We start from the raw sequence: 24,240 nt of genomic DNA, 5'->3' as shown, positions 1-24,240 counted from the left end.
AGCTTTTCATTTTTCCATTTGCAAATCCATCTCATCTCAGAATAATACAAGTGTTACAAAATGTCTCGCTTTTGCTTTTAGTATAAAATGTAAATTTCTGACATGCACATAATTGATGTAGTCAAGTATGTATAATGTTAAGGTAGAGTCTCTTTACAGCACACATTTACAGTTATGGCCTTCTGGATTCCAGTCATAACCACAGAAGTGTACTATCAAATATAAATTGTTCCTTCTGCTGTGAATAGATACCACACAATTTTTTCCATTTCATTCTTCATTCTTGCTGAATATTTTGGCAGATACTTATCTCTATGTCTGTTTTGTTGTTCGTGGTTCTTCTTTTCTTATTCCTCTTCTTGTTTTTTTCTTAAATCTCTTCCTGCCCTGTGATTTTTAATTTTTTTAATCCAAATTTTTCAGATATTCCTCATGACTATCACTTCCTTCAATTTCTCATGTAAAAAATCTTCGTATTTAGCGCAGTGTCTTATCATCTAGTTCCAAGTTTGGTCTTCTTTCAGTCACATATCTCGATGTATCTATTCAGATATTTTTATTTTTGAGATGTACATTGCGTGAATATGACTGTTACTTAATTCTACTTCCTTAATTAACCAGTTATTTCGTTGTTTCTTCTACCATTATCCTTTTGAACAGATCTGTAAATATACTTCGAAAATTTAGGTTTATTTTCCTATCTTTCAATGTATAGAACATCTGCAATTATTTGTCTTATGAGGAGTAAATGTATTTTCATATATATAAATTTTGCAATAACAGTCAATTTAAGTTTGCTAATATTTTATTTGTTATTTTTTATTTTTGTTTTATATAAGTACTTTATTAAAATTTTTTGTTTAATAATTTTAATTTTTAATTGGTTAATTAATTAGTGTATTCTTTCTATGAGGGGCAGTCAAATGAAAACAGGTTAGATGCCAAAAAGTACGAGTATAATAGAACATTTATTACCTCAAAAGTAATCTCCTCAACTGTTTATACATTTATCTCACTGCGAGACAAGACGATCAATCCCATTCTTGAAAAAGTTCGTGGACTGTCTACCGAACCAGTTCTTTACCCAGTCGCATGTCTTCATCTGATGCAAAACAAAGTCCACGAATATCTTTCTTCAACTCTCCAAAAATGTGAAAATCGCATGAGGAGAGATCTCGATTGTAGAGTGTGTGTTGGAGTGTTTTCCAACCAAATCTCTGAAATGTGTTCCTCATGAAGTTGGCAGTACATGGGCGGGCATTATTATGAAGGATGATAATGCCGTTCGATAGCATTCCAGGATGTTTTGACTTAATGGCGCTTCTCAGTTTCTGTAAAGTTTCTTCATAATGTTGCTCGAGAAATTCAACAAGCAGAGGACCCCTAGAATCGAAGAAGAATGTTAACATGACTTTATCAGAACTTGTGTGTATTGCTTTGGACTTCTTCGGTGAGGGAGAATCCATGTGTTTCCATTGTTGGCTCTGCCATTTGCTCTTCAGTTCAAAATGGTGACACCACGATTCGTCCCCAGTGACAATATGGGACAAATGCATACTCTTCCTCATGGTACTGTTGCAAGTGACCAAGTGAAGCAGCCATTCTGTTTGTTTTTTGTTCCTCTGTCAACTGATACGGAACCCATTGCACACAGATTTTTCAATTATGCAGGTGCTTTGTCACAATGACGTGTACGGAATGGTGACTTATTCCCACCAAATGACGAAGTTCTTCCACAGTGATCCATCGATTTCCCCATATAAGACCATCAACCTCAGCAATAACAGCAGGACTAATGGCATGATGAGCCTGTCCTGGGCGAGCATCATCTTGCAGTGACATGCGTCCCGCTCAGAATCTCTTGTGTCATTCCAATACATGACATGTTGTGTTCGCCATAAACAGCAGACATGCAATTATGGATTTCTCGTCTTCCTACTTCTTCAGAAGTCAAAAATCGCACTACACTTCACTATTCTTCTTTATCTGCCTCCATTAGTAATGTTGGACGAACACATGCATATCTCAACCTCACTTCCAGCACAATAAACGAACGACTAGTGTGTAAGCAGAAATTGTAACTGTGCTTTCGCGAGTTGCCACCAAATGTCAGTTCAGCAATCAAATTCCAGTGGTACCAACTTGCCCGCCGTGAGATATATGCATAGTGACCCATTTTCATTTGACTGTTCCTCATACAATATTAGCTTTGTTTCATTATTTTGGATCAAAATAGATCTTGCATATTATTAATGTCTAATATCGTGCTGTATTTGCTTTTCCAGAGGTGATATCAGTCTTACAGATACCTCCAACAGGGCTAGTCAAGGACTCGTTCGATATGTTGATGTAGTTGCAACAAGAAATGGTGACATTGCTAGTAGGAACCAAAAAAGTGACAGTATATTTTCATTAGGAACAACATCAAACAGTCAGACATCATCTTGTTTAAATGTTTCAGAGCCTAATTCAGAAAACATTATGAAAGTATCGAAACAAACATTCAGTGATGAGAATAGCAATAAAGACAGTGATAGCAAATTGCTTTCATCCTCTAGGAAGAATGATGGCAGTAGTAACAGAAGTAATAAAAGTTCAAATAAAAATTCTGAAATCTGTAGACAGAATGGAGGCACGAAGAGTAGTAATAACTGTGAAACCACTAAAAGTGGTAAAAGTTTTGTTAGAAGTGCAGAAGTATCAAAACCCAATGATACTTTGAAACAAGAATCAGATGCTGACTCCCGCCAGTCACCTCCAGGTGACACTGCAGAACCTCCCAGTAATAGAGGTAATAGGGAATTCGTATTTGGAAATGGTGCAAGTCAATTGAACAGAGTCCCGAAGTTTCATATTAGGAATAGTGAGACATACTCTATGAGGATCAAGAACCACGAAGGAAGAACATACCTAAGTGATGTGGCAAATGTTGAAAATAACAAGTGTGCTACAGAGTCAACGTGGACCAAGCATTCAACTGATACATCTCTGAAGCCGACAAAGAGCAGCAGTGTTCTCAAATCAGATTCCAAGACAAGTGTTAGCAAGGCAAAAAACGCAGAATCTGGGCCACGACACTGTTCACTACGTCTCCAGGCAGGAAGTAGCAACATCCTGCTTGACAATGCCACATCCTATGCACCAGTTCTCTACACTAGTCGTCATAATGGTGGCAATAGCGATATCTCATCCACAGTTCTTGTTCATATCCCTCGATCACGTTCTGCCTCTGCATCCAGCACGGATGAAGTTCAGCATAGGAGTGATATATCCCATGCAAAGTCGTCATTATGGGCGCACAGTCCAACTGAAACTGAACTGTGAACAGAACTCCATGTTTTAGGCTGTTGAAAATTCAAGAATATGAAGATAGCTTTCTTTTCCTTTTTTTCTTTTTTTTTTTTTTTTTTTTTTTTTTTAAGATTTATTGTTATTGTTCATTCAGGCTCTTCCATGGAAACTAAGGGTAAAGATACTCAGAAAGATGTTACTCTTTAATAAGACCGTAGTATATCTCCTCATGCAGATGAAAGAATTTTTTAGGTGATACAAGAACTTTTGTCATTCAGTCTTATGACTGTGTGAAGTGTAAACAATCAGGAATGTATAGTTAAGAACTTACAATGAATCTATGTGATGTTATTTATTTAGTGTGCTGTCGGCCTAACTTGAAAACCCAAAGATATATATACATATATAATTTATAAATATAAACTTGTAATCATATTTAATCTCTTCCCAGTAAGAAAGACTGACATGTGATCTAGCAGTCTTGATAGCACACTAATCAAGGCCGCACAGCAGAAGATTTGATTGATATTTGTACTGAAACAGGGGTGTTGTTGCTCCAGCACCTTTCCGTTGTTATTTAGTAGAGAATAATAAGCATTTTAGTAAAAAAAAATATTAGTTTGCAAAATTTAGAATATTCTTTTCCTCACATGAACTTACACTTTTCACTCTACAGTTTTGTTGTTTAAGGATTGTCTTATAGAGCATTAACTTGTCTTTGCTGTTTTTCTAAGCCCGAGATAGTAGGCACAAATCTCGTGACTATCTCACAGAAAAAGTTCACTTTATATATAATGTTTTTACTGTTTGCGTTTTATTTTCACGTGACTGTCCTAATTTGTGTTTCCTATGCTACAAATTTAAACGTGCTTTCTCCTCACTACATATCTTATTGAAGTATATAGAAAGATCATAGTTTCTATCTAGTTACCTGTTATCTTTTCTAGCAAATCGTGTCGTATAATGAGAAAAATGGAAAGGGTTAGAAACTGAGTAGCTTTCATATTCAAATTGCATATATAGGAAGTTGGAGATGTGCGAAGTCCTTGGCATTACTGGGTACGTATTGTGAGTTCGAGTTAAAACTGTTTTAACATAATCATATAGATGATTTTTATTGGAGCATGTAATGCTTTATACCATTGTAGAGATGTTTTATGTATCCCATATTGTGGCCGGAAATGTTGGAAAAATAGTATTGCAATTAACTACTATATATTACAAAATTTACAATCTTTGGTAAAGCAATACAGTGTTACTCTTGTTTCCGAATTCGATTCCTTATAGTGACATTGACATAAGAGGATTTTTCGAACTAGAATATGCCAGAATGTACTATTGATCTTTTTCTCCAACGAATATTTGTTTATAACTTAATAATAATTATTTTAAACATTCTATTTAAGTATTCAGAGAATAAATGGAGGAATGGCACATTCCGGTAATAATACCAGAATTAATATAAATTATAACAATTGTTTCATAACTATTTTTGGTGTAAAAGTGTATTTAATTAGGAGTTTAATTTGTGAATACACTCTTTATATTATTTACTTTTCGTATTTTTAATTGCATGGTATATCCAAAATTTCGGTTAAAGAAACTTGTATAATTTTACTCTGACATAGTGCAGTACTCCTTTTTTTTTTTTTTTTTTTTTTTTCTTTTTCTTTTTCAAGGAGATGAACAAGGAGCTTATTATTTTTTTTTTTGTAAGTCATTTTGGCGAAAACTGCCTCACATATTATGAGACATGGACATGTAAAAATTGTTAAAACAAAATATGTTTTTAATTTTTGGCGAGTGGGCTAGAAAGAATATGTTCAAATTCATGCAGAAAACAAATACAGTTCCGAAATGTGTCTAATGACACGTGATGAAAGTAATCAGATAAGATGTAATTCTTAAGCTTCATTTATTTCACTATGATACAATCCTTTTCAAAATCATCCTCTGACTTTAACTTAAAACAATGTATGTTCTGTATAATGAGAGAGAAAATTTAATTTATTCCTTAGATGTCGCCAGGATGCACAGTGTATCATGTTATTAGACATCACACTCGTATTGTTTTGATGTTCGTATATTGGACAAGTGCCAAAGATGATATTTATGAAAAATCCACGCCATTTCACAGGAAATCAGGGTGGTCTTTGTGATTTTTAATGTAATACTTTTATAATTTAAATGTGAAATATTATTTACTTTAATTTATTACTTCTGAAAGATTTAAAGGATGAACATATTTGTTTCGGCATGCTTTTATAATATCCATAGCTTAAGAATAGTGCTGATTCTGTAATAAAGTAAACCAAATAAGTATGAACGTAAAATTCTACATCCACAAATGTATTTATCACAATTAATGGTCACAGCCAGAAGAATATTTTCCATTCTCTACAAATATCTTCTGTATTTATAAAAGGGCGTACTTATTCAGGGATATCTTAAAAAATTGTTTGCTGTTACATTGTTACTAATAAACATTTCGCAAATGTAGGCAATTAAATTTTATTTTAAAACATGGTGTAGACAACAAAGAAACCATTAATCTGTCACAATTTATTACATTTTAACGAATTACAATTCTTAACAAAAGCATTACATTTACACTTGGTACTTGTTGGGATAAGTACTGAGCACAAGAGTGACAGTAATCTTGATGAAAGTGTCTGCTTTAAATTAAGTATGACTGTATGCATCCAAATAATGTACAGCTTGCAACAGAATTGGTGTACTTCCCCTTAAGTTTTTTTTGTGTGTGATAATAAACAAGCCAAACACGTTTAACCTTCTTTTCCTGAAGAACCCTAACCTTACGGAAATAGAAATATATATATAGAGTGGATGGTAACCTCTGCACTAAAATTTTAAGAGGTGATTCTACATGTTAAATATAACAAAACTATTATTACACTTTTTCTTCTATGAAGCACCATTAAGCAGGAAAAAATTAGTCTTTGCCCAATGTTTGTAGTGCTCTATTATGGTAATGACCCGATAGAAATGGCTGATTTCTATACAAGCAGATAGGTAAAAATAATCTGAACTGTTAATGTCTTGAATCTTCCTTTGCAAATTAAACCGTTTGGGCTTGAATTTAAATTGAATAATAGCTAAAATAATTGAAATACATCTCGCAACGCAGCATACATCGCATGTTACCAACTGAGTACAGCAGAGGAGGAGGGGAAGATAAACAGTGCAGGCTGTGCTTGCTTAGACTTATTGCAGCACCTGTGATGTTGCCAAATGCTCCATAGACACACAACGATTTCCTCTAAAATGGTGAATGTTAGAGAGAAAACTTATTTAAATTTTTCAAATCTCTCCTCATGATCTATTACCAGTTTCATTTTAATGCAGAGGTTACCATCCACCCTGTATATATGAAAATAAGAAGTGATTGGAATGGGAAGTTGTTAAGAAAAGCAAATTACTCTGTTATAGCATTGCATTCAAGCAAGAAAAACTGATGTTTGCACACCATGGTTCAAAAGTAAAACTTTAATTCTTTGACGTGAATACTTCAGAACAAACAGAGGTTTCTGAACACATAAAAAAACATTTTCTTATGCTCATGCATGTATCATGAAAAATTACTGCTTTTACAGTCTTGTGTTGAAGAGATCTAAATTAATTTCTATCTTCGCAAGCATGAATGAAGTAAAAGAAACTGCAGAGCCTTCTGGGCATTCATTTTGTCATGGAATATGACCATAAAAGGAAGTATACCAGTTTTGTTATCTTCATTATGCTTAGGTTCAAATGTAAATAAGATACTTAAATTCTTACATTCTTGAAAAGGCACAAGAAGAAATGCAGTACTATATTTTAATCTAATTACGATGAAACTGAATTTACTGCTTAGTGGCAGAAAATGTTATTATCTAAGTTTGTAAATTTTTTCATGATATTGGAAATGTCGCTTGAAAGACTACAATGTTTTCCATGTCTTACTGGTAACTGATGAGGTATATATTGATGTAATTGGTACAAGTAAAAGTACAGCCAACAGTGAATATAGAACAACCCAGAACTTGAAAATATATGAAAATAGTGCCAATTTTTATTCTTTACTTTACAGTGATTGTTTCTTATCTTTGAAACTGAAAGTTTTATTTTATACAAAAACGAAAACGTGAAGTTATCTCGAATTATAACTGGCATTCTTTCACATTACAGTCACATTATGCATTGGCATCACATTTCGGTTTGTATAATCCCACATAAAGAACTCTGGTGTAGATTTCTTTGTAATCCCTGTGGTCTCAGTAATGAAAATTACTACTGTTACATACATTTTTTCTGTTCCGTGTGGTGAAAGGAAACAGACTAAATGTTCCGAAACTTCATGTTGGTTTCATTATCAGGAAAATATGACTTATTTCAGTGACAGATTTTGGAAGTTCGAGACATTTCCTTCTGTCATATGAATAAACTACTCCCAATTATCTCAAAACCTCAGAATATAGAGACATTTTTAAAGGCATACGAGTATTAGTCAAATTCCAAGGGACTGTTTACAGAAATCAAGTGTTGTAAACGTTTCAGAATTCATTAAACATCAAGAATAAGAACAGTGATGAAATTATGTACTTTGTAAGTTTGATTCCTCTTTGTATGAGTCATATTTAATAAATGAATCGCGTTGATACATCTGAATCTCTCTCATTCCCGCCATTTGTTTTAATTGAAATTATAACCTGTCTGTTCCAGGACCTGATTTACAATTTCAGAGACCTGGAGCATAATTTTCTTCATGAGGCCCCTTCTTTTCATATATGACTAGGCCTGTCTCATTTTATTTTAAATTCTGACACCTTCTCCTTTCACCACATATTTAATTCTCTATTTTGAGAAGGAATAAAAATAAAGTGATCCCATAATGTATCAGTGATTAAATGTGGCCACAAGCAGGATCAGAGCTGATTGTATTGGTTGTAGTACCTGTGCCGTAATTTAGGAGTTTCAAAAGAATGTTCATTTTTCCTAGATTCTGGTTTAGGCTTATACAAAAATTTTTAATTTTGAATATTCCTATAAAAACTCTTTAACACTACCACTATACACAGATAATAGTCCTATACTAACAAAAATTAAGTAACCTGCCAGGAACACAAGCACTAGCACTTGATTTAACATTTAATACAACGAGAACTGACAGTGCTGTTGACTTTGGCTGCTGAATTCATTACTAATTGTTTAAATAGGGTTGTTGTCTATTTCATTTGCATAATTCATTAAAAAAAAAAATGCTTGTTCCTGGATTTTGAGACCCCCAAAATCATGAAGCCCTGAGCAGAGGCACCATAGGCTCCTGCCTAAATCAGGCCCTGGTCTATTCTACACCAGTTACATGCCAGGTTACGTTCATGGTTAAATTGCTGTTTTATGTCAGGAAAGATGAATATGGCTTGCCATACGAATATTCAGTTCATAATTAGAGGTTTCTTGATATTAAAACTCCTTACTCTCTCCATATTCATAAAATGTATCTATTATAAAGATATTAAACTCCCCTGTTATGTTCCTTTTAATGGAAGAAACAGTTTATGCGTAAGACAAATTAAAAACTCTTCTCCTATTATGATTCTTGGACTAGTTTGAAAATAAATACGTTATATTACAGTAGGTCAGGCATCGGCAAAAATGTAATCGTGGTCACTAGCAACAGTGATGTTGCAAGGGGCAGCGCAGTAAATTGTCTTTGCTTCATCCTCTCCCTTCCATCCAGTTCGCCTAAAACTCCAGTACACAAGCATCCATCAGTGGCGGGTTACCTGCTTAGATTTAGAACCATATTTGTTGTGTTCATGGTGACAATGTAAATATTTCGTGTGTTCTAAAATTCTAATAGACACTTGCTAATCAAACATCGGACGACATTATGACACATACTATAAGATTATCATGAAATCATAGGTAAAAATGAACATATCTAATCTAATTGTATATGGAAATATATTTAATAAAAAATAAGCATAAAAATAATTGTCTTTTCATAGGGCTGGATGAGGCAAAGCAATTACAACATTGAAAAAAAAAAAATGAAATTCAAATAATAGTTCTGGTAGTTAAATATGATGAAACAAGATATGAGTGAAAGAAAACTCAGTGCCAGTTAAGTTATTGCTTTGGAAATCGCAAAATCACTGGAGTGCAATAATGAAGGAGAGTTCATTAAAACATTTTTTAATAAAGTTCCTAACATTATTTGCCCCCAATAATCTGATGTTTTTAATAGTATGAAATCCACACGGACAATACAAAGGAGGATAATGGACATTGAAACATTAGCTGAGTGAGAAATGAAATAAAAAATGCGTCAATATGTGGTCTATTTGCTAGCTTTAGGTGAAAACACAGATATTGATACAGTAGAATTGCTCATTGTCATCTGTGGAGTTACGAAGGATCTCTCCATATATGTATATTTTCATTCTACATTAAGGAAATGTATGAAGAAAAGGATTTGAGTATAAAGCAATCTGTATCTGTAGTAAGAGATGGGGCTCGAAATATGACTTTAAAAAAGTGTACTAGGTGAACTAACGTGTTATTTAAGAGAGCTGGAAATAGGTGAGGACAAAAAATGTTTCCATTGTATAACACACCAGACTGGCTTAGAATTATTAAAATACTTCCCTTAGAAAAATATATATAGGCCTATCTAAGGTCACCTACCACTACCCTATATAGCTGCTATGTTTGGCTGTACATTCAGTATATTTCCCAACAATTGTTTTCTGAATGAAAACAAAGATCGTGACTAACAGACGAAAATTTACGAGTTGTATTAAGAGTGGCAAATTGTGACATATTTTTCTAGGTTGCAGCACAGTGAGAATTAAGGTGAAATAAAATATAATTTGTCCATCTATAAATCATTAACGTGTAATCTACGTCAGATGCTTGAGTTGGATGAGAGTCCGTCACTGGGATCTAAATGGAGTGCTCTGCATTCCTCGATTCATATTACATTATATTATGTATTGCAGCTTGTGTTCAGTGATGTCATCGTGAGTACAAATTTGCAGATGGCTGCAGTAGGCCTGTAATTTGTGGGAGGGAAGGGGAAATGAAACCCTAAGTACTGTCATCCCACAGGTAATACGTGTCAATATGAAGTGTTGGTGGTGTAAAAATATACCGATGTTTTTGTGTAATTTTTTTCAAATTATTACGCTCACTTTCCTACAAAGCAGACCACAATTATCGTTTTTACTGTTTACTACACTTAGATCTTCCTCTTCAGCCCCTGAATAAGGGCCTAAGGCAGGAACGGCAATAGGCGTGTGTATGAGCAAGTTGCACATAGGAGTCAGCAGTAGTCTGTTACTCATACGCGCTCCACTGATACCAAGCAGATCTGACGAGGGAAAGACTACTAAGCAAGGGTGTACATGGAAGGAGAGAAGCATAATCTTCAAACTGTTTTAACCCTGACTGGGAGTGACATTCCTTTTTATGGATGCAAAATGGAGAAATGCCCAATGTATAATATGCTAGAAGCATGTGCTGTGCAGAAAACACAATTTAAAACAACATTATATGCAGCCTATGTACTGTCCATGTTTGGTAGTACATATACTTGTGAAAATTTCTTCTCTACAATGAAGCATATCGTCATTGTTCCTGCAATAACTCCTATGTGCAAAATATACAATTTTTCAGTATGAGGAAAAAACACATTTATTCATCCTATGGCAACCATACATATGGGATTGTGAATTCTTACATTTTCGAAAGAAAGAAATATAATTACATATAGGAGATTTTATTATTTGCTGTATCACTATTTAAGCTATTTAATAGAGCAAAAATCTGAAAATCGATAAACATGTCACAGAGGAATTATTGCAGGAACAAGGACGATATGACACCAAGAGTGAGAGCACACATAAAGAATATAAAATTAAAAGCTGTTTTGCAGCTTGTAGCATTAAAATATCTTAATCCGGATATTGCGAAAATAAATTAAGAAATGAAGAAAGCCCATTCTTCCAGAAAATAAGTTCTGAAGATACACAGACCTTATTGTTATACTGTTCGAAGAGACAAAAAAAAATTGTTTTGTAATAGAGTAGTTACGTTTGAAGTGTCCATTAAATTAGAGGTCAATATGACACCTGCCGAAATCAATATGAATAGAAACAATTTTCATGAATTTTTTTAAACTAAAGAAATGTGTTATTTTTTATTGTTTTAATACATTTCAACTTACGCAGTTTGCAAACCATATTAAATATCTATTTACTGTGATTGAATGAGAATTATTGGTCTTGTTATATTCTGTTGGTAGAAAACTATAATTTTTTCTACTTTCTTAATTTCGTTCGCCAGAAAGTTTCAATTAATGTTCCTTAAGTAACATGCTTCAGGTACTGTATACTTTTCGAAAAAAGTATTGTTTCTAAGAATAAATTTCTTCTACATGTACAGACAGATTTATTTCTTTTCTTACTACTACTACTGCAAATGAATCAGATGGGACACAATTTATTTATTAAGATTCTTTCAATAATAAAGTTAGTCTTGAAGACTGACACGTATGGCGCACTGCCACAATTGTTCAACCCTTGCTCAGTACATTCATCCTTCCATCGTCCTCGATATGAGATACGTAAACAGTACTTATGGGTAGCATGCTTCACAAAGTCACTTGTGTGCACAAGAGTATTTGCCGCTACTGGTCTAAGGCATATTGTTTCACAATTGAGTTAAACCCTTATTCTGGGAGGATATTCAATTGTTACATTTGAGAAGACAACTAGTAAATTGTCTTTGGGAAGTTGTTTTAACTGTGTAGGCATATTATCTTTGGCATAAAATAAAAATGACTAGATTCTTGAAAAGTTAAAATATCGGTATTAAAATCTTTAGATATGAAAACATAGAAACTGTCTTCACCTTTGAATTATTCAGTACTCTATTTCCAGCAAACCTTTCCATCCTGCAATATACAAGCAATCCGGCATCTTCAGAATATAGGCCGTAATATTCTAAGTAAATTTATTGCAAAAATTTCAGAGCCATACCAGAAATTAAAATTAAATTCTGACCTACCGATTCTTAATTTCTTTTCCCTTACTTCACCAATGGTTTAGTTAAATAATATTAGGAATCAAGGTATCTAGAAGTTTTGAAAAATATTTGACAACAATATAATTTATAATGGTAATTAGTTTTCATACATCTCTAACTTTTTAAAAAAAGTTCTGATCCTATATTATGGACAGAAATATTTCAATACCAGAAGCAGGAAAACAGCACAATTATCGAAAAGCCAAATATCCTACCAAAGTCTTCCTACTTTGAAGCATTAGGTCCCTTTGTGTGTTAATGAGTATTTCAGAAAGTGAATTGTAAAATTGCGCTATTACGTTTTTATTTCTTTTTATGATATTGATATTGGAAAGTTCTTACAAGAAAATTTTTATGCATTCTCCCATATGACTGTACTTTTTCTTAACTTACTCTGCATATTGTTTTTCTATGTGTCATAAGGAGATAGGCTGCTGTACACATTTATTATTGGATTACGTATTGAGTGTTGATATTGAATGACCTCAACAGTTAAAAACATTGTTAAATAAAATACTACTATTACTGTTGCTTCTGCTACTAATAATGAATGTGACAGAGAACTGACTTCTAAAATGTATGTGGGATATCGATATTTCTCTACGCCAAAATCTGTTAATAAATTGCATTAAATCTAAAATTCATTTCATAAAAATTCCCTTTTCCATAGGTGCGAAAGAGAAGCAGGATAAACATTTCATAAAACAATAAGGATAGTCATGAAAAACCACTGATACTGATATTAAATTTCAGTTGGAGTCTTAAAAAAAGTACTAAAAGAATGGAAGAAAACAAAGACATCCGCATTTTAAAATTTTGAGTTATGAAAATAATAATAATAATAATAATAATAATAATAATAATCTTTCCAGATATATAAAAATATTTCATATTATTATTTTCAGGGTTCATTTGAACTGACGCCCGTGCCATTCTCTTAATTTTTTAAAGTATAAATACAGAATTTTAGAAATGATAAAAAAAGTGGAATTATTCCGTGACAGTTATTGTCTTCTTTTTGTTTAATTGAAAGTCAATTACAAACATTTTATACATAAAAAACTCTTCTCATATACCATACTTTGTTATTGTAATAGTTTTCAAGATAGAAAACATAGATTGACATTGAGGATATAATACTGTAGATATATAGATCATTATGACAAACTACGATTGTTTTGTCATACAGCAGCCTATTTCATTCATATATAAAATAATTCATATTACTGTTTAATGATTATTGTGTGTTTTATAATGAAAGAAATAATTGATTATGCTTTGTTTATTGTATTGAAGATTAATTTACATTTCAAGTTTATTTTTTATTTACACATAAGATTTGTTCCAGCATGGTTCAGAATCGATTATGAACTGCTTGCTCATGCGCAGCAGCCCAACGTGTGTTCCAACAAGACTAGAACTGATACCAGTACTGAACTCAGAGTTCTGAAGCACGTTGGAACAGGGAACTGGTTCGGAATGAGTGAAATTGGTTCTCGATTAAGAACAGAACTGTAAATTCTGAATTGTTGACACATGCACAGAGGGTTTAATCTGAAGTTATGGTTAAAATGCTTTGAGACCAGGCAGGTTAAAATAAATAAAATAGTCGATCATGAGTGATTTGGAAGGTGATAGTGATATATTTTATGACGAATTAAGTTCGAATGATGAATATAATTTTAATATGAGAAGAAATCCCGATGGCCTTGAAAGAACAGTTCAAGAAACGTTCCAACAACGTAAAATTCCAAACTAGTTCTGACACTGTACACAATTGGCGCATGCGTCGAAAGAAGTTCGGTATTAGTTCGGAACCCATTCTGAATTGCTTGCTGGAACAAACCTATAAATTACATAAAACAAATGCATTCTTGAGATAATATCCTGATTACAGAAGACACATGCAAATTGCAGTACCGTTTACGATATTATGAATATGTACTTCAAACACAGTACTGGTACTATTAAAGATGTAATATTAAGTAAAACATATTTTATGCTCCCAAATGTTTGTGCAATTAACAAGTTTGCTGAATATGCTACTTTGTGAAACTGATTTTTTGCGAATTATTAAAATGAATAGAGCCAAATTTCTTGCTTTCTTCTTTGTAGCTACATTTAAGTTTATGTAATTTATGTTACATGTTTGACTTTTATATTCACATGTAAGTAGATACAGTATTTAATAATTAAAAGCTGTTGTATTTTAGAAAATCACTACTATATAATGAAAGCAATGTCCATGGATACTCTGGAATTTTAGATGAGGTTTTTTATATAGTCGTATTTATATGATAGCAAACTTTTGTAGCCCATGTTATGCATATGTCTATAGCAAATTCAGTTTTTTCATTTGCATATATAGGCATATTGTTTTAAATACAGACTTTTTATCCCCTTACAGTTGAATTACAGATAATATTTTTATAGTAGGAGTTTCGTAATACCCAGGAAAAGGAGTGTTTTTCATCCAGCCATTCATCTTAAAATGCCGTATTCAAGCTTATCCAAATTTCTGGTCATATTTGAACAGTTTATAATCAGCAAATATTTCAATATTCACTTGAATCCAGTTAATGACGATCACCATATTATCAAAATTAATATTAGTTGATGCATCTTTCTCCCATTTATAGTAGGCCCTACTTGTAATGTAACGTGACTAATAACTCTCCAAGAAATATTCCAAGAAAATTGTTGGTACTTTTTACTTTGTGTATGGATATAATGAATGAACAAGCTTTCAATAAAAGAATGGTGAAGTAAGTTTCTTGATCTAATTTCACTTGCAGTATTAAAATTTTATTTTCTATTGCTCATTGTCTGATTGTAATATGCACTCAGTGATGTAATTTTCCTGAGCTCTTGATAGATGTTTCATAAAATTGTCTCTTCTCCGATAATTATCTTGTACATGTGAAATGCGTACATTGCTTTAGTATTCTTTTAGACGAACTGATACTGGTACGTACAGTGATTGCCAGACATGATTAGTTTCAAAAGTTTAGAAATCAATATTATATGAAAGTATTAAGTGAATGAATTTATTTCACTATGGCATGACAAGGGATCAAGTCTTAGAGAGTAGTGCCAGGATTCTTAACATGATAATAATTTGGGTCACTTTCAAATTAATTTTAGAGTTCGGAGAGTTGTTCGTGAAGAATGTATAAAAAATTACCTATGCACATCCGGACTTAATGGTGTAACAGATATTGCTAAAGATGTACAAAAGCTGAAAAGACAGAAATAAGGACTTTACGAAGATTTTAGTAGTCAGTTTCTTCTCCTGTTGTAATTAATATTGATAAAATGTTTATAGGTAAACAAACTTACACATATAAGACCTACATGTGCGTCTTTTCAAAACTAACTTTAAACAGCAGGTGTTGACTATATACCTTATTGGCATTGCTCTTTGCCCTGAACTGATATAATTGTGGGTTTAGTGAATTTGTTTGTGGAATGATGGATAGTAAATAAAAATTTCTTAGGTATCTGAATTGAACTAGTTAAAATAATTTCATAAGCGTTTATTCCCTTATGTGCACTATGTCCTCCTGCCACATTATGCTGATTCATAGTAGTAATACGGTGAAAAGATGAAAAGTTTTAACATAATAATCAGCCCTGTGATAGATGTTTTCTGACTACTAAAAATAGATTCCTTATAATTTTGGTATTAACTGTTATGCATATACTTACTGCTAATGACTTTCAATCATTTTCCTACAACTGGCAATACAAAACACTGTATGTGTGAAAAGGAGTCGTGTTACTTAAATATTCTGGGTAAGTTGTTTACAGCTCACATACCTTTAATGTTAGGATACTGTATCAAACTGAACCATAATAAATAGAGATTTGTATATATATATAAGATACTGCCAGAATATTATTCGTAAGTTAACGACATGAATCTTTAATGTTTAATAATAATAATAATAATAATAATAATAATAATAATAATAATAATAATAATAATAATAATAACAACAACAACAACGATATTTAAAGTCATATGTTGATAGTTAAAAGTGAAAATGTACTAAAGTCAATTATTCGTAAGACCCAGGTTGCCTTGCTTGGTATCTGCAAATCAAATCAGCACAGTTTTAGTATGAAAATAAGTTAGTAGAATGTTACTAAATTGACGGGCTGGTTTACTCTTAAATATTTAAGTTCCTGTAATATATAATCTTGGTTACACAATTTTAACACATTATCACTTCGGAATATATACTGTAATACTATAACCCATTGGCTTGTGATTGTGTAGTGTATTTCCCTATCACATCAATTATGATTACAGTGGACTACTTCTGTACTAATAAAGAAAACTTTAATGACTGATTATGAAATTCAATTGAAAGCTTTATGTTTTCGAAAATAGATGAATGTTTTGATTTTTCTTTCAAAGAAGCAGAGAATTTTGTCCGTCTTGTTACACAAGTTAATTTAACAATTTATCTTCACCTATTGAATATGTATCTTGCATCAATAGTCATTTGAATATCTTCAAAGAGGTCATTATTTTAGGTACCAGTATCAGATGTAAGACAATTTTCTTGGTGTTTTGTATGTAATTTATATACTTGTTTTAAGAAAACTTTTTATTATCAGACACTAGCGTCTAATCAATTACTTTTACATTTCCATTGAATTACAGTGTGTTACTTCAAAAAGGAGATGGATATATGAACTTACAACTAAGAGTTAAATGTATGTACAGTATATGATGAACCATGTATTTCTGTAGTTTTTGCTTTAAAACTTTGTTGCATAGACTGTCTTTAGGCAGTGTGAGGAGAATGAGCGTATTGGCTTATTTGAATCCTTGCTAATCATGTGAATACTATACTCGTTGATAATTTATTTTATGTTATACTTTTATGTGTATGTAAGAAAATAGAATAGAATGAAAAAAAAATGTGAAAGGTAAAACAAATGTTATTCGCGAAAAGCAGAACTTACTGCTGTTATAATGATTTCAGTATGAATTTTTAATAAACTACCTACGTCACTCAGCTATTACAAGAAAAAGGCATTTGCAAATAGATCCACAGCAACAAGCTCATTAAAACAAATTTCATTGCTTGTAGAAATGGCTTTAAATTTTCGCTGCTACTTTTGTTACAATAAACATATATACACGTTAAAAATAAGCTAGATGTGAGCATACAATTTAGCACTTTTTTCTTACTTTGTTCCCAAAAATGACACTTCTGGAGCTTTGATCGTGTATTTATATCGAGTTAGTAAGTTTCCTAGCAGTGATCAAATGATTAAGAAAATACCTAGGTACGGTATTACCGTAATTTCCGTTTCTGTACAGTCACTGTCACAGTTAACGTGTTTTATAAGGTACCGGTATTTTATTTAATTATAGAAAGGGAAGTAAATCTTCAGAAGTTTAAAGTCAAAAGAATAGTTTTTGTGAGAAAATATGAAAGTAATAAATTAGTTCAATAGTCAGAAAAAATAAATGAAATAGACTTATACAGTAAATACAGTATATTAAGTTGTTCACATTAGTTTCGAAGGTATATGTGAAGATTAATTTGAATGTAGGAGATTCGTAAATATAACATATATGAAACATATCTTGCAAGAAATGTCTAATATTTTAATACCTGTTCATTTTTTTCTATTACTTCGTCATTATATGAAGTATGAACAGAAAACGTGATTCTGCAAAAAGTAGATTGAGATTGTGCATTCTCAACGTTCTTTTTATCCACGAAGTCGTTTTTAGCGTGCCATCTTTTTGTGTACAACAATTTTTCCTAAACTACTAAACGAATTTGCTCATGTTCAGTAGACCTGTCTAAAAGTAAGTTCATCTGAGAGTATGCAAATGAGATGATTTTTTAATGCAAAAATTAACATACTTGTATCTGAAGAAAAAAGGATTTTCAATTTTAAACAAAGAAGAAGTTGAACTAGTGCTTAAGGAAATGAAGAATGGGAAAGCAACAGGAGTTGATGAAATCCCCATTGAATTAATGAAATGCTTGGGTGAAGACAAGAAGCAAATTCTATCATTATGGAACGAAATATATGAGAAAGGCGAATCGCCTGAAGATTTTAGAGAGACAGTGTTGATTCCAATACCGAAGAAAAATAATGCCAAGAAATGCAAGGAGTTCAGAACTATCAGTCTAATATTGCACTCGGCGAAGATTCTCTTGTGAATACTGAATCGACATATATATTCTAAGATAGAAGAACAGTTTGAAGAAGAGCCGTTTGGCTTCAGGAAGGGGAAAGGTGCGAGAGATGCAATTGGACTGCTATGGACAATCAGCAAAAGATGCCTAGAAAAGAATAAAGAAGTGTATGTAGTATTTGTGGAACTAGAAAAGACTTTTGACGGAGTGGATTGGGATAAACTGATGGGAATCCTAAAGAAAATTAGTGTGGATTGGAAAGAGAGAAGACTGTTCAGTAATCTTTATATGAAACAACGAGTCAAAGTCAGGATAGGAGAAGAAATGTCAGAAGGAAGTGAAATTGGGAGAGAAGTACGTCAAGGATGTCCTTTATCACCTACCCTGTTCAACATCTACGTGGAGGATTTAGTAAAAAACTGTTTTCAGAACATGGGAGGAGTGTTAGTACGAGGAAGAAGAATAAATTTCATAAGATTTGCTGATGACATGATGTTGTTAGTAGAAGAGGAAATGATACTAAAGGATATGCTACTGGAGGTAAATGACAGCTGTGAGCAGTATGGAATGAAGATGAATGCAAATAAGACGAAGAGCTTGTTCAAAGGAAGAAAAATACAGAAGATAAACTTGCAAATTCTAAATGAGGCAGTAGAGCAAGTGGACAGCTTCAAATACTTGGGATGTACTATAAGCAGTAACATGAGCTGCTGCCAGGAAGTCAAAAGGAGGATAGCAATGGCAAAGAAAGCTCTTAATAGAAAAAGGAGCATCATTTGCTGACCTCTGGAAAAAGAACTAAGAGACTAGTGACGTGCTTTGTGTGGAGTGTGGCATTGTATGGGGCAGAAACATGGACATTACGACGAAGTGAAGAGTAGCGAATAGAAGCATTTGAAATATGGATATGGAGAAGTATGGAATGTATGAAGTGGACAGACAGAATAAGAAATTAAGCCGTATTGGAAAGAGTGGGTGAAGAAAGAATGATGCTGAAAGTGATAAGGAAGAGGAAAAGGAATTGGTTGGGTCACTGGCTGAGAAGAAACTGCCTCCTGAAAGATGCACTGAAAGGAATGGTGAATGGGAGAAGAGTTCGGGGTAGAAGAAGATATCAGATCATAGACGACATTAAGATATATGGATCATATGAGGGAACGAAGAGGAAGGCAGAAAATAGGAAACATTGCAGTGAAAGACCTGTCCTTGGACAGAACATTAAATGAAAATAAAAATGTATCTGCACGCTGTAATGATTCAGTTTAAATCAGTCCTAATGATTTCATTTTAATTTTCTTTTTACATAATATGAAGTGATAAATTCAAATTATACAGTCTGTATGTTCCCAAAAATGTTCATGTCAAAGTAATTTGTCGCACAATTATATCTCCAGTCTAAAAATTTTTCAGATAAAAATATAAAGTAGAGCAAACATATTTACATTAATAAAAAACTAATATCTATTTTTTATACATCTTATAGAAAACTTATTCCCATAAAAATTGAAGGGCTTTTGGATAGCTACACGAATTTATTTTCAAAACTAACGAAACCCTAACTGTTTCAGAAATAGTATTATATGAGATACTAAAAACATACAAGTAAATTATGGTTATGAGAGAATAAGAATAGACCCATTTCATACACCCAGAAGTATTTACGACAAATAAAATAAATGAATAAACCCATACAATCAAGACACGTCTATTTAAAACTGCAAACAATGCGCCTACTGATCCAAAGATAGAATTCGTTCCACTCCACAAACGACAAACAGAACTTCGCAAGTTCTGTATTGGACGATTAGCTACCTACTTTTCTTAGTCGGCTACTGGCATAATCTTGGGATGAGTGGGACTCATGATCCAAAATTGCATTCAGGTGTAGGTTCAAATCCAACTTGGGCCAGTTACTTAGATTTTTCTGAAGTTTACCCCAGCTATAGGACGAATGTCCTGTAAAACGGCAGAAATCCTCGACCCCTCGACTCATCAAATATCATTTCGTTATCATCAGTTCCCTCAATATAGTCTTATAGTTTATACAGCATCGTTAAATAACCAATCCAAAAAAAAATGCGTTATTGTGATTTGAATATCTGCTTTAAATTCAAGAGGGAATGCCCATAAATTATTTTCAAACGAATGATTAGTTCACAAGTGACACAGTCAAAATCTCATTATGAAGGACTAATAACACTTTCATATTTATGCCAATCTTGAATTCTGATTTTTGTAAAACATTAATTACATGCTCTAGTTGATCCGTATAATTTATAAACGAATTACTGAATGTGATCTAGAAAGTGAAAAGTATCTTCTTTTCTTGATACATAATAAATTACTTCATTTATGTAGTGTATCTTTAATTGGTAGCTCAAGTAAATAAACTATAGACAGTAATATCATTCACTGCATGATAAAGAAACTGAATCAATGTGAAACACGTAACAGGGTCATTCTCCTGAAAAGGTACATTTTACTGTCATAGTCACTGTCACTGTCTCCGTAAATAATATGTCTAAGTACTCAGTATTTATACTAAAATTTAAAGTAAAACCAGATGAACATACAAATACAGTTGAAATTGTAAATTAATTTCATTTCCTACAACTAAATGTTGTCAAAGAAAGCAAAAAGTCATGTCTGTGGACTGTCACAACCCTCAAACAGATTAATACAAAAGGTTGTAAATTAAAATAGGAACTAAATTATAAACCAGAACTGCATTATTTGAGATGTAAATACATCAAGGTAAACCTGAAAATTTGAAAAGTAGATGATATCAAAGCAATAAGTTTTACAATAGACGAAATACTTGTCACAACAATTTCAGTCATGTCGGTGGACAGATCTATTACTTCATAGAAAAACTGCTACAATGCAGATGAGTGACTTTTCCTTGCTTGAGTTATTACCGGCCAGCCATATTGTATTGGAAGTACTGTATTTCGTTATTGTTTAATATACTGGCGAGATAATTTCTATTGAAGTACTAGATTTTTATTTTGCCAAAATCATCCTGTCACTTTTGTGGACGTGTGAGTTTTCTAAATATATAAAAAAAAGGCTAGTTAATTTAACATATTTAATAAGTAGGGTAAGTGGGTTTAAGCATTACTTGAAAAGAAAAATTTTATGATCTCAAAATTCACGGAACATCATAAGAAACAACATAAAATTTGGAAAAAACAGAAAACAATAAAAAACAACATAGACCTAGAAAATAAAATAAAAGACAAACATATCCCACACAGTGCAACACTATCAACTTTTGACATAACCAATCTATACACAAACATCCCATAAAGGACACACTACAGATACTAGAACAGATGCTCAAAAACAAAAACATACCACAAGAACATATTGAACAATTCCTCCACATTACAGACACCATCACAAAACAAAACTACTTCACATACAGCAACAAATATTACACTCAAACCGAAGGCTTACCCATGGGATCACCCATTTCCAACATATTAGCAGAAATTCTCTTACACAACATAGAACAGACATACATACTAAACAAAGACAACAACAAATACGCAGTAACATCATATATTGGCACAGATATGTAAATGACATACTAATATTAAACAAAGGAAACAAAAGACAGATTCAAAACCTGCATCAACATAATATAAACAAAATACACCCAAAGCTACACTACATATTAGAAATCGAAAGCAACAAATCCATAAACTTCCTAGACGTAACAATAACAAAAGTTTACAAAAAAAACACATTCAAAATCTACAGAAAAACAACAACAACAACAACAAACACACACACAAAACACATCCAATCACCCAACACAAAACAAACGTGCTGCATTTCGAGCTATAGTACACAGACTACTCAACATACCAATGAGCCACAAAGGCTACAAATAAGAGTTAAACAGAATCAAATACATAGCACAAGATAACAGATAGAACCCTAACTTAATAGACAACATAATAAAAAAGACAAAACATAATTACAAAAAACATAGGAATACAACACAAACACAAAAAATACATTACACTAACATACGAAAACGAAAACACGCACAAGGTGTATCATCATTCAAGAAATTAAATTACAATATCGCTTACAGAACACAAAACACGCTACAAAAGCATCTCAACACAAATACAATCTCAGAAGTGTATACAAACTCAAGCAAAAGCTACGACAACTTCTACATATGACAAACAGACAGATCATTTCAAACACGTTACAAAGAACACATCACAGCCATAACCAAATCACAAAACACTTCCTCATATGCAGAACAAATCACAAACGCCAATCACACGTACAGAAACATAGGCACAGACATGGAAATTCTACATCTCCAACCAAAAAACCAGAAACTAAACACACTAGAACAAAACAAAATATACAGACGCACAAAAACACTCCCATATCAAATTCTCAACACACAATTCAATTTCAGAAAACACACACACTATTTGACTCCACATTACACTACACAAATGCACCCCCACATGAAACTGAATCAGAAGGCGCAAGAACCACCCAGTTCTGAAGATGGCCCCAGTCCGAAACTAGTCAACAAGTTAACCTAGTTAATTAACACGTGAAAATATATTATACATACATACATACATACATACATACATACATACATACATACATACATACATACATACATACATACATACATTACATTATATTCCGAAGTGATGTAGTGTTAAAAGTTGTGTAATTAAGATGTATAGAAGTTTTAAGTAAGTTCATCACGTCCACGGATGTGACAGTTAATCAGCAGACTTAACTAAACGCTAATTTTAATAAATCTGACATTTATTTGTAATTATAGAATATCATAGAGGTATATTTACAAAAAAGAATGTAAAACTTACATATAAACTCCTATATTCTAGTACCACACAAATGAGCGAAGTTTGTATTCAGGAGCAGTCCAGCAATACTATTGTTAAAACTAATTATTTAGTATTGCAATTATTACAACTAATTATTTAGTACTACTGTTATTATAACTATGACTAAAAACATAAAGTTTACAGATATTAATGGGTACATGATGAAAACATGATTTACAGGAAGGAATATTTTGAAAAAACCATGTAAAATAAATGAAATAATATATTTGATACTTTTTAAAATTTGAATTTCGTTAGTTCAGGTATTTTTAATAAAAGAATTGAATAACATAGGACAAAATATCAGCTGTTTTTTAAATCAGTAGTTGTAAAATGTTAGGTTCAATTAATGGATTTTTGTACGGTTTCTCCTTGCATACATTTTTCTCTTATTCATAGATTAAAATATATAGAAAATAAGGAAGACAGATAAAAGAAGAGTTGAGCACGAGAAGGGCTATTGTCACGTACGTAGACATGCGAAATATTTAAAGTGGACTTAATGCTAAAATACCAAAATTTTATCTAAACGAATAAGTTACTAATGACTAAGGCAAAAACATAAAAATATCATTTTTATCCTAGTTGTAAATTTCGGAAAACATTACATTCAAAATACACCTTTTCTGGAGAATGACCCAAAATGTATGATGAGGAAGTATGTGTCATCTTCGTGACGCTTATTTTCACATATAAGCACATGGAGTTATTCATATTTTTATTACATTTTCATTTTAATAATTAGGCTGTCTGCATTTTCATATTGTCGAACATAATAGATGTTGAAAATT

General features: G+C 32.3%; 1 protein-coding gene across 1 annotated transcript in view; it reads left to right on the top strand.

Moving 5' to 3' along the window:
- LOC138696469 (micronuclear linker histone polyprotein) overlaps positions 1 to 23,234 on the top strand; it is a 31,095-nt gene extending 7,861 nt beyond the window's left edge. Inside the window, exon 8 of the mRNA XM_069821474.1 lies at positions 2,286 to 23,234. Within this exon, the coding sequence (XP_069677575.1) occupies positions 2,286 to 3,324 (1,039 nt within the window). The 3' untranslated portion in view covers positions 3,325 to 23,234. The remainder of the gene's footprint in view (positions 1 to 2,285) is intronic.
- The last annotated feature ends 1,006 nt before the right edge of the window (positions 23,235 to 24,240 follow it).

This window comes from Periplaneta americana, chromosome 3 (assembly GCF_040183065.1).
Source record: "Periplaneta americana isolate PAMFEO1 chromosome 3, P.americana_PAMFEO1_priV1, whole genome shotgun sequence".
Taxonomy (NCBI): Eukaryota; Metazoa; Arthropoda; class Insecta; order Blattodea; family Blattidae; genus Periplaneta; species Periplaneta americana.
Note: the sequence above shows the minus strand (reverse complement) of the source record. Positions and strands in the feature narration are given on the sequence as shown.